The 11973-nt window shown below is 36.0% G+C and overlaps 1 protein-coding gene across 6 annotated transcripts; it reads left to right on the forward strand.

Annotated features, from left to right (window-relative positions):
* Positions 1–4498: 4498 nt before the first annotated feature.
* On the forward strand, positions 4499–11763 carry LOC125575113 (transcription elongation factor SPT6 homolog). 6 transcript variants are annotated; one of them, XM_048747197.1, is made up of 16 exons: positions 4499–4695; positions 4788–4889; positions 5268–5400; positions 5555–5618; positions 5726–5864; positions 5944–6067; positions 6150–6387; positions 6483–6677; positions 6760–6867; positions 6962–7348; positions 7420–7527; positions 7635–8414; positions 8766–10079; positions 10183–10392; positions 10487–10955; positions 11135–11763. In XM_048747197.1, exons 1-16 carry the CDS (start codon positions 4665–4667, stop codon positions 11566–11568), a joined length of 4836 nt encoding a protein of 1611 aa, XP_048603154.1. In that variant the 5' UTR covers positions 4499–4664; the 3' UTR covers positions 11569–11763. The 6 variants fall into 6 exon arrangements, with proteins under 6 accessions (XP_048603154.1, XP_048603156.1, XP_048603159.1 ...); XM_048747199.1 differs by having other exon boundaries at positions 5947–6067; XM_048747202.1 differs by having other exon boundaries at positions 10487–10680; positions 11111–11367.
* Positions 11764–11973: the final 210 nt, after the last annotated feature.

Genomic DNA, 11973 nt, shown 5'->3' on the forward strand with positions numbered 1-11973 from the left:
TGTTTGAGAGATTGAGAATGAAGATGGGAGTTGGTTTGAAAGAAGAGTAAACTGGAGTGGAGTATTTCCAGTTTAGGGGAAGGATTGAAGGATAAGGTTACTGAGTTCTCCAAGTTTTTAGGAGTTTTTTTACTTTGTTTCTGAGTCAATAAACGTTTTCTAACTTGTAGGAAGTGGGTTAGTAGTTTGTTATTCTGTTCCTATTGTTCAGCTTGTATCTTATCTATAAGACAGAGCTTTTGTATTCAGTTCTTTTTCAAGCAATAATAAAACCAGTTCCAAATTCTCTGTTCTGAATCTTACAAATTTTGTAATCAAAAACTAAAAACTAAAAATCAAAAAATTATTTTAACTAGTTTTTAATTACGAACGGTTATTACGTACGTTTCATGTTTTTCGTGTGATAGAGATATAGTCGAATCCAAATTCGATAACGGAGTGGAGCGGTTTCCCAATTGTCCTGCTACTACATCGTCCAATCTCTGTTATGGGCAGGGACCGACACGTATACAACATTACGTGTGTTCCCTACTGCTTATTGATTTTTCTTAGGCAACTGAAGTTAATTTAATTAAAAATCTTCGGTTTAGATAGAAATGCCTCTAGTTTACTATTTCCTCTTGGATTAGTGATGAATGGATTTCATTAATTTTTATTTTTTGACATTAACTAAACTAAATATATTGTCTTACCGGTTTTCGAACTGGAGGTATACAATCGAACATAAAATGTAGCAGTAAGAGAATTTCTAGCACGTCGTGCAACTTTATCCATCATTGTATTTTATATTTTTGGAATATGTCTTATGATTAAATTAGATTCTACTAATCTTAACTGTCAGTTTTGTTAGATGATTTTTAGTGAAATTAACTAGATTTTGATCCGCGCTTTAAAGCGCATCTATATTTTTACTATTTTAATAAAATTTGATTGATTTATAACTTTTATTAGAAACAAAAATTTAAAACTTGTTCTATTAGTGTTTCAAAATTTTTAGTTATATTATAGTTTTTAGTTTTCAAGCAATATTTTCATATCCAACCCAAAGATTGGTTTAACTGATAGATCTGACAACCTGTGTATAATTTGGTTAGAATTTAATAAAATCTATTAATTAAAAATTTGAAAAAACCTGTCAAATCCAAAAACCCGCGATTACTATCCCGATATCGGATGATCCGCCAAAAACATTTTTAAATTTTTGGTTGAATAACTCATGCTTTTTAATATTATATAAAATTAAGAACCTTGTAATTTCTTAGATTTTGATGAAATTTTTATTATGTCATTTGAAAAAAATGAAATAATGGTAATAGAAAAAAGCAAAATTTATTGATATGACAATATTAGGCTCTTTTTCGTTATAAATAACTTATGTTAAGTTTGCATTTCTATTTATTTTAGATCTAAAATTTAATTTTATGATAAGTTTAAAATATTTTTGAACATTCAAATTATCATATCAATATTATGTAAAAATGACACGGTAAATAATATTTTATTAATTTTCATGTATATATTCATATTTGATCGTTAAATAATACTATGCATGAAAAATGATATTCAAATTAAATTGAGAGATAATTTGCATAAAATTTTGAATTCATTTTATTTACAAAATATGGATAGTGTTTTTTGTCATCAACAAAAAGACTCAACTAACACTCTGCGAACTAAACTGGTAACTCTGAATCCATGTGGACGACGAAGAGCGGTTGTTTCTGAGCACTGTGTGCCAGACTGTCCACCATTGTATTTTGTGTCTGGAAAACATGTATGATCTCTGAGTAACGAAAGCTCTCCTTGAGAATGTGAATGTCTTCCAAATATGTTCCAAAAGCAGCCATTTTTCTAGTTCTGGAACTATTTTCATAATTGAGAACAATCTTTTGCAAATGTAAAATGAAACTATCATGTTCCTTATGCATTCCATTTGACCATATGAGGACTTCTATTTCTGAATGGAAGGATGATAAACCTGGTCTCGTATTCCTTGTCCCCATTAACCCATCAAAATTTTCCAGACTATTATATCAGCCTTGTCCCGAATAAATTTCTCCTTCTTTTCATGAACCATTGTCCCGGTATCTGAGGTAAAGTTACCGGTTCCTTATCACGAGTGACACTTGTGTTAATATTGCCTGAGCTTCATTCCAGAGTGATGATTCTGTTTCCGCCAGTTGAAAGGTATCTCTTCCATCGATATCAATATGGATGGTATTAGTTACTATAAACACATGGAATATTTTGTTGTTCAATTTAAATAAATAATATTTATGATAAAATTAAATGATAATGATATGACATTGTAATTATGAAAGAAAAGCAAAGACAAAATCGTTGTAGGGATTCTTATTAGTGATTTTGTTTTGTTGTAACTCCTCAACTAAAGATGAATCGTAAAATAAACCCTTAACTAAAAATCCGACGAAAGAAATCATCAACTTTAATTTCGTATATAAATATTTGTCACCATCCGTCACAGTATTTTACACGGAGAGTGACATACATTAATAGAATTAAAGTTGAAGATTTGTTTCATCAAATTTTTTGTTGATGAGTTTTTTTACGATATATCTTTAGTTGATGGGTTTTATTACTATATGCGATTAAATGTTTTTATCACTTATGCATTATTTAAACTTTTATACTCTATTTATAAGCCTTTAAACTAAATTATAATTTTTTATACAATACATTATCAATTTTATAACCGATTTATAAGTCTTTATAAATATTTTAACACTTTTACAAATGATTTTATAATGCTTAACAATGATTTTATAAACTCTTATAATTTATGATACTTGTTAGGATGAAATAAAACATAGTTATTCGTGATACTACGAAAATATGAAGTAAATCAATAAAGCTTTATAAAGGAGGAACATAAAGTTTTATTTTATTACTATTGGCAACAAATAATTTAATATTTCTAAGTTATATTAAGTTGTAAGTAGTGTTGAGGATAGCTAATTAGCTTAGAAATCCAATCTTCCTGTTTAAAGTATGGCATCGGCCTTCTTATACTCTTTACATGATATCTAGACTTCGAGTCATACTTTCTTCATGCTTCCGGGAAAACAAATGTAGGATTATTTTTTCTATTTTATTTCCAAACCAATATGTTATACTTCTACCATATTAATCAACAAAACTATATCTTTGATTTATTTTTCTTGCTTTATTTATTTTCTTCATGTTTTTGTAGTATGACGAACAACCATGTTTTTAATCTTATAAAATCATTGTTAAACCTTACTAATAATTTATAAAATATTTATAAAGCTTTATAAATCAGTTATAAATTTGAAAGTAATTTATAAGAATTTACAAATTATTTTAAGGAATTATAAATGAATGTAAGAATTTTAAATAATGTACAAGTGATAATAAAGATTTTAAGACATTTAATTGAATTTAGTAGTAAAATCCCTCAACTAAATACTAATTGCAATAATCTCTCATCTAAAAATTCAACGAAAGAAACTCTCAAGTCTCAACTTTAATTCCGTTAATGTGTGTCACCCTCCGTCATAGAATTTTAAATGCAGGGTGACTAACATTAACGGAATTAAATTAAGATTTTCGTTCGTCAAATATTTAATTGAGTTTTTCTACAATCCATCTTTAGTTGATGGGTTTTATCCAAATATAACTTTTGTGGATAAAACCAAAATTTGGATCCTTATTGGAAAAATATTTTTATATCAAAATTGGGCATTAGCTAATGTAATACAACATATAAGGTTGGTGATAGCCAAAGATAAAAATCAGATCACACTGAGTGTGAATCTAAGGAAAATAACGTTTATTTATTATGATATTACAATTTTGAGAAAGATTACATAAACGATTCGACAACTGACAATACTAACTGCCTTATCAAGATCTACGCCCAACTGTATGAGTTGAGCCGTCTTATAAAGATCCACAACTCTCTAGATTTACTTGCATCATTTTGAAGATCTCTTATAAAACTTTTCTTGCATAGTCTGCATAATTGTTTAATAAATCGTTTTCTTTAGAAATTGAAACATGGACCTCCTATAATGTGCAATCTGCAAGAAATGACAATTTCTTAGCAAGTAAAAAAGAAAAAAAATTGGATATGAATATTATTAAAATCAACTTTCCTTTTAAATAATTTTTTTCAAAATTCTAATTATGCATTTAACTGTAATTTTATTATTTTCTGTATTTTTATGTAATTTTGATTTTTATATAAATAACAATTAATAATTTGACCCAAAAAAATATAAATAACAATTAATAAAAACTGGAAACAGGAAAATCAATAAAAAAATGTTAGCTTTTAGTTTATGCTAACAGTTTTTGTAAAACAATTTTAGAAAAGAATGAAAATTTAAAAGATTTCTTTTTACGACAAAAAAAAAAAGATTTCGTTTTAATTAAAAAAAGAAACAATAATTTAAATGAGAAACAAAAAAAAAAAAAAAGGGCCGCAGTATAAATATAAGCTTGAAAATTGCATATAGAGCTCATTCAGAATCTGGTTTTCTTTCACGAAACAATCACACTGGTAAAGCCTTCTGCTCTCCGTCGCCGCTTTTCGCGAACCCTAGAATCGCCAAACCTTCTTCTCAATCGACGTTTCCTCAGCTTTCAGGGCGCCGTCGCACTTGTAGTTTCTCGAAAGTACAATGTCAAGGAACGACATTTCCGACGAAGAAGGTACACAAATCCCTTCAATTTCCTCTCCGCGCCGTGATTTCGCTTGGGTTTCTTCTGATTTATCTAAAGTTTTGATTTTTTTCATCTCCCAGTAGATGATCATGAGCTCGAGGAAGAGGGGGGACAGCCAGTTCATGGAGATCCTGTCGAGAACCCTGACAACGATGATGAAGATGAAGAAGAGGAGGAGGAGGGTAAGCGCTTTGTCCTTGATTTTGGGCTCTTCCTGTGTGAATTGTTTGTTCTTTCATCTGATTACACAAGTGCATGCAGTTCTTTGTCTTAAATCCGTGTCCTGTGTCTGTATCTGCGTAGGGAATCATGTTCAGTGGGAATCATGTTGCGTGTTCTTAGAATGTTATCTTCTGCTGGAAAGTTTTCTCCTTTAATCACTTATTCTCTGTCTGTTGGGGAAGCATCGTCAGTTTACTTTTAGACTAAAGGGTTTCTCTGTATGAATCTATGAGTTTCACATTTTATCTCACTCTGGGTTTGAGTCATTGGTGTTTTTGCTACACTTTTGCACTTAAGTTTTCTTGCCATGACGTGAGAACCGTATATTTGTTTTGCAGGTGATAATGAATATGATAAGAATGATGGTTTCATAGTGAGTGATGAAGAAGAAGAAGATGACGAGGAAGAAGAAGAAAGGCAAAATAGCGATGGGGAGAAGAAGAAAAAGAAGAAGAAGAAACGAAGGAAAAAGTATATATATTCTTTCCCTTCTTGCTCTCTGAAATTTCATCCTTTCGTAACTTACAAAACATTAATGCTAGTGCAGGGATTCATGATAGATTTGATAAACTTATTTGCGTTGGGTATGTATGTCATAAACTACCCGCATATGGTGATTAAACAGGGACGAAGATCTTGATGAAGAGGATTATCTGCTGCTCCAAGATAACAACCCGAAATTCCAAAAGGTCTGTCATACTTGTGCATAACTATATCAAGATTATGTACATGCACTTAAGCAATACATTTGCAATGCTAATAAATATTGATTTTTGTTTTTCCTGAACCATGACAGAGAAAGTATAAGAGGTTGAAGAAAGCTCAAAGGGAGTTTGGCCAGGGAGGATCATCTGATGATGATTTTGATGGGAGTAGTGGAGCTGGGAGAAGTGCTGAGGACAAGATTAAAGACGATCTGTTTGATGATGTTGATGGTATATTCTTTTTAGCTTTGTGATAACTCTTATTTTGGCCGTTGATGCATATTTTTGGTTTTGTACTCTTTGTGTCTAGTAGATCTGCCTGATGATGATGTAGGCGATGAGGAAGAACTAGCTGTGGAAGAAGATGTTGTTGGGAGCGAGGATGAAATGGCAGATTTCATCGTTGATGAAGATGGCAATGGTCATCGTAGGAAGTACAATTTTTCTCTTCTTTATCTCTCTTGGTCTTATGTCGCCTTTACTTTTTTTCTGATTTCAAACTACTCTTTTTTTCAGGGGCGACCATAAGAAAAAGAAATATAGACAGGGATCAGATATCAGTGCTCTGAGAGACGCTAGCGAAATATTTGGCGATGTTGACGAGCTTTTGTTAATTCGCAAAAAGGGTTTGGCATCAAGTGAAAGGGTGGAAAGAAGGCTTGAAGATGAGTTTGAGCCAACTGTTCTCTCTGATAAGTACATGACAGGGAAAGATGATGAAATCCGCCAACTTGATATGCCTGAGAGGATGCAGGTGCGTTCTCTGCTTCAGTTTTTTCTCTGTGTGCTTATGTTAAGTTTATTTGGTGTTCATGGTTGGATGTAAAGATATCTTGTCAACTTTGACAGATATCTGAAGAAAGCACTGGAAGCCCTCCGATAGATGAACTCAGCATTGAGGAAGAGAGCAATTGGATATATGCCCAATTTACTTCTCTACTAAAAGATCCTGATGGACTTCACATTTTTGGTGGTCCAGGTTTCTCGGTTAAGAAGGATGACATTGCAAAGTTTTTGGAGCTACATCATGTGCAGAAACTAGAGGTATTTGAATTCATTTCTAGTTAGATTTTCCTAGAACTGCTCATTGATTGTTATGCTAATTTTTTTTTATGCTCTCCTCTAGATACCATTTATAGCTATGTACCGAAAGGAGCAATGCCGGAGCTTGTTAGATTCTTCTGATATCAGTGAGCTCAATATAGAGAAGAAACCTGAGACCAAGTGGCATAAGGTAAGCAGTTTCCAGGGAGAAACAACAAGCACTCAGATTAATATATTTTTTGCGGAAATTGGTGGATTAATGTAAAATGTACATGCCAATGTAGGTCTTCTGGATGATTCAGGACTTGGATAGGAAGTGGCTCCTTCTTCGAAAAAGGAAAATGGCGTTGCATGGTTACTACACAAAACGTTTCGAAGAAGAGTCCAGGAGGGTTTATGATGAAACTAGGCTTAACCTAAATCAATATCTTTTTGAATCAGTCATTAAGTCTCTTAAAGTGGCAGAAACAGAAAGAGAAGTTGATGATGTAGATTCCAAGTTCAACTTGCATTTTCCTGCCGGTGAAGTTGGTATTGATGAAGGGCAGTACAAGAGGCCTAAGAGAAAATCACAATATAGCATCTGCAGCAAAGCGGGGCTCTGGGAGGTTGCAAACAAATTTGGGTATAGTGCTGAGCAATTGGGACTTGCATTGTCCCTAGAAAAACTGGTTAGTGGGATTTTTTCGTTTGGTCTACATTTTGTTTTAAAATGAGAGTTCTAATGCTGCTTGAGTTGCAGGTTGATGAGCTTGAGGATGCAAAGGAAACACCAGAGGAAAAGGCATTGAACTTTGTGTGTGCAATGTTTGAAAATCCTCAAGCTGTTCTAAGGGGTGCACGGCATATGGTACGTTCTGCGAACAAACCTATATTGCGGACTCTTAAGCTGGACTTACTACTACAAAAATTTCTCCTAGCATCAATGCTGACATACTTCTTATTTTTCTCTCTCAGGCTGCAGTTGAGATAAGTTGCGAGCCATCAGTCAAAAAGTATGTCCGTGGCATTTATATGGAGAATGCAGTAGTCTCAACAAGTCCAACAGCAGATGGGAATGGAGTAATAGACTCTTTCCATCAGTTTTCTGGGGTTAAGTGGTTACGAGAAAAGCCACTGAGCAAGTTTGAGGGTTCGCAGTGGCTTCTCATTCAGAAGGCAGAAGAGGAGAAACTTCTTCAAGTAACGTTCAAGCTGCCCGAGAATTGCATGAACAGGCTAATTAGTGACTGCAATGAACACTATCTAAGTGTTGGGGTCAGTAAGTATGCTCAACTCTGGAATGAGCAGAGAAAATTAATACTGGAGGATGCACTTCATACTTTTATTTTACCATCAATGGAGAAAGAAGCAAGATCCTTGCTAACTATTAGAGCGAAGAGTAGGCTGCTATCTGAGTATGGACAGGCTTTGTGGAACAAGGTGTCTGCAGGGCCATATCAAAAGAAAGAAATGGACATTAGCTCAGATGAGGAATCTGCACTAAGGGTCATGGCATGTTGTTGGGGACCTGGAAAGCCACCAAATACGTTTGTGATGCTGGATTCATCGGGAGAGGTGCTTGATGTCCTTTATGCTGGATCTCTCACACTGCGATCCCAGAATGTCAGCGACCAGCAACGTAAAAAGAATGACCAGGATCGTGTTTTAAAGTTTATGATGGACCATCAACCGCATGTTCTGGCTTTAGGAGCTGTCAATTTGTCTTGTACTCGTCTGAAGGATGATATATATGAGGTAAAGATTTCATATACCATAAGCTTTATTTGCTAACCCATGCTAATGATACAAGTTCCGAGTTTGCTCTTAAAATGAAGGTCTTATGTTGATACGTTCCGGAAAACTGTGATCACTGGTTTACCTAATTAGTTCCTCAATATCTACTCTGTAGTGGCCTGGATTTGTGCGCTTATCATAAAAACTATTAAACTCTCTGAACCTTGATTCAAGTTTGACTGCCTTCCAGAAAAGGAAGATGGTATATCTGATCAACTAAGCTTGAATTACTGCTTGTGTAGCTGATTTTCATTGCTATTTCTTTTGCATAGTAAATTTTGGTCATGCTTTTCCTCTTATTTTTTATTTCAGGTCATATTCCAGGTGGTGGAGGAAAAGCCTAGAGATGTTGAACATGGGATGGATGATTTGACCATTGTTTATGTAGACGAATCACTTCCTAGGCTATATGAAAACTCTCGAATCTCAGGTGAACAGCTACCTCAACAGTCAGGGATCGTGAAACGTGCAGTTGCTCTTGGACGCTATCTCCAGAATCCTCTTGCAATGGCTGCGACTTTATGCGGTCCAGGCCGGGAAATATTGTCTTGGAAGCTTCATCCATTGGAGAATTTTCTTCAGGTTGACGAGAAGTATGGGATGGTTGAGCAGGTTATGGTTGACATAACAAACCAGGTTGGAATCGACATTAATTTGGCAGCTAGCCATGAGTGGTTTTGTTCTCCTTTACAGTTCATTTCTGGACTTGGGCCTAGGAAAGCTGCGTCATTGCAAAGGTCACTTGTTAGAGCTGGATCTATATTGGTCCGCAAGGACCTGATAATGCATGGTCTTGGTAAAAAGGTGTTTGTAAATGCAGCTGGTTTCTTGCGCATCCGAAGGAGTGGGCTGGCTGCTAGTAGCAGTCAATTTATCGACTTATTGGATGACACCAGAATACATCCCGAGTCGTATGGTCTTGCACAAGAATTGGCAAAAGATATTTATGATCAAGATGTAAGAGATGATTCCAATGATGATGAGGATGCAATAGAGATGGCAATAGAGCATGTGAGAGATCGGCCAGGCTCTTTGAGGAAAGTTGTCCTTGAGGAGTATCTTGCAAGCAAGAAACGAGAGAACAAGAAGGAAACTTACGGTAATATCATGAGAGAGTTAAGCTGTGGTTTCCAGGATTGGCGGATGCCTTATAAAGATCCAACTCCAGATGAAGAGTTTTATATGAACTCAGGAGAGACTGAAGATACCATAGCTGAAGGCAGAATTGTCCAGGCCACTGTTCGGAGATTACAGAGTGGAAGAGCCATATGTGTCTTAGATTCTGGATTAACTGGGATGCTTACGAAGGAAGATTTCGCAGATGATGGGAGAGACATTGTCGAGTTGTCGGACCGACTAAATGAAGGCGAAATTCTTACATGCAAGATCAAATCGATTCAAAAGGAGAGGTATCGGGTGTTCCTTATTTGCAAAGAAAGTGAAATGAGAAACAACAGGCGCCAGCAAAACCAGAATCTTGATCCCTATTACCGTGAGGATAGAAACAGTCTCCAGACTGAAAAAGAGAAAGCTCGAAAGGAAAAGGAGCTGGTGAGGAAGCATTTCAAGTCTCGGATGATTGTCCATCCCCGTTTCCAGAACATCACTGCTGACCAAGCAACCGAGGTATTCTTTTACTCTGTTTGGTACTTGTTAAGATGCTTACATTAATAGCGTCTTGTTATCTTCTTTTTAAAAGAATCTGATGAGGTTGTTTGTTGGTGCTCAGTATTTGTCTGACAAAGATTTTGGAGAAAGCATTGTTCGTCCAAGTTCTCGAGGACTCAATTACTTGACATTGACGCTTAAGATCTACGGTGGAGTCTATGCCCACAAGGAGATAGTTGAAGGTGGAAAAGAAAGCAAGGACATCACAAGCCTACAGCGTATTGGGAAGACGCTGACAATTGGAGAGGACACCTTCGAGGATTTAGATGAGGTTTGTCTCTTTATTTAAATCACTGTCAACCAGAACATGTAATTGATTCTTTTACCATAATTCTTTATAATCTTACCACACCTCATAATTGCAGGTCATGGATCGGTATGTTGATCCTCTAGTCTCTCATCTGAAGATCATGCTTAACTATAGGAAGTTCCGGAAGGGGACAAAATCAGAAGTTGATGAGCTTCTCAGGATCGAGAAGAGTGAAAATCCTGCAAGGATAGTGTACTCTTTCGGGATATCAGACGAGCATCCAGGAACCTTTATACTGTCTTACATAAGGAGCACAAATCCACATCACGAGTATGTTGGTCTATACCCCAAGGGATTCAAGTTCAGGAAAAGGATGTTTGAAGACATTGACAGGCTTGTGGCGTACTTCCAGAGGCATATTGGTGACCCGTTGCAGGAAACAGTTCCATCTATCAGGTCTGTTGCGGCCATGGTGCCGATGAGAAGCCCAGCGGACCGTGGCTCTTCTGGAGGTGGTGCTGGTGGTTCTCAGAGCGAAGGAGGCTGGAAAGGTAACTCAGATCGCTCATCTGCACCAAGACCAGGTAACACTTTTAACTTGCTTCAAAGGGTGCTTGTATGATCATGGTTCGACTTCTCAGGCTTTTGTTTTTAACTTAAATTTTTGGCAAGTCTGACGCAGGTAAGTATTTGTTTATTAATATTGTGAGACTATGTTTCTGCATGTTCACTTTTTAAGAAATTGTGAAAATGTATGTGTTAGGGAGAGGCGGTGAGTACAGAAATGGTGGTGGACGTGGTGATGGGCATCCAAGTGGAGCGCCTAGGCCGTATGGTGGTCGTGGTCGAGGCAGAGGACGGAGTGATAACAACAGAGAGAGGGAAGATGGAAACCGAGATTGGGGAAATAATAATTCCGGAACCGGAGATGGAGGTTGGGGAAGCCAGTCTGGTGGTAATAAGAGTGGCGGGGCAGGCGGTTGGGGTAGCGAATCTGGAGGTGGTGGTTGGGGAAATGATTCTGGTGGTAAAAAGAGCAGCGAGGATGGTGGTTGGGGTGGCGGTTCTGGTTCTGGTGGTGGTGGCGGTGGCGGTGGCGGTGGTTGGGGAAACGAGTCTGCCGGTAAAAAGAGTGATGAAGATAGTGGTTGGGGAAACGAGTCTAGTGGTAATAAGAGCGGTGGTGGCGGGTGGTGAAGGATCATAACTAGTGGGTATTTGCAAATGCTAAGACAAGACAGTAGTAATTAGCTTCTTCCTTAATGTTCGTCGTTTATGCTTCCTCCTTTTGATACCTCTTAACCTGGTATTAGTATTTTATGTAATGACTTTTTATGAACTTTCCAGGAAAGTCTTTAATTAATAGTAATTAACTAGAGCTAATCGTAACAATACTGAATTTTGTTTTTGGATATAAATTCTTTACGAGACTGAATAGCACAAATAGCAATTTTCTTTTGTTTTTTTGGCTGAGAATTGAAATTTGTTGATCAACAAAAGAACTCATTTACATCTATGAAATATCAGAAAATAAATTTGCTATTAAGCTTGTGGAACTCGTAGAAACCGGTGTAAAGAACAAAAGAATGATGAAGTTACATA

Source organism: Brassica napus, chromosome C2 (genome assembly GCF_020379485.1).
Source record: "Brassica napus cultivar Da-Ae chromosome C2, Da-Ae, whole genome shotgun sequence".
Taxonomy (NCBI): domain Eukaryota; kingdom Viridiplantae; phylum Streptophyta; class Magnoliopsida; order Brassicales; family Brassicaceae; genus Brassica; species Brassica napus.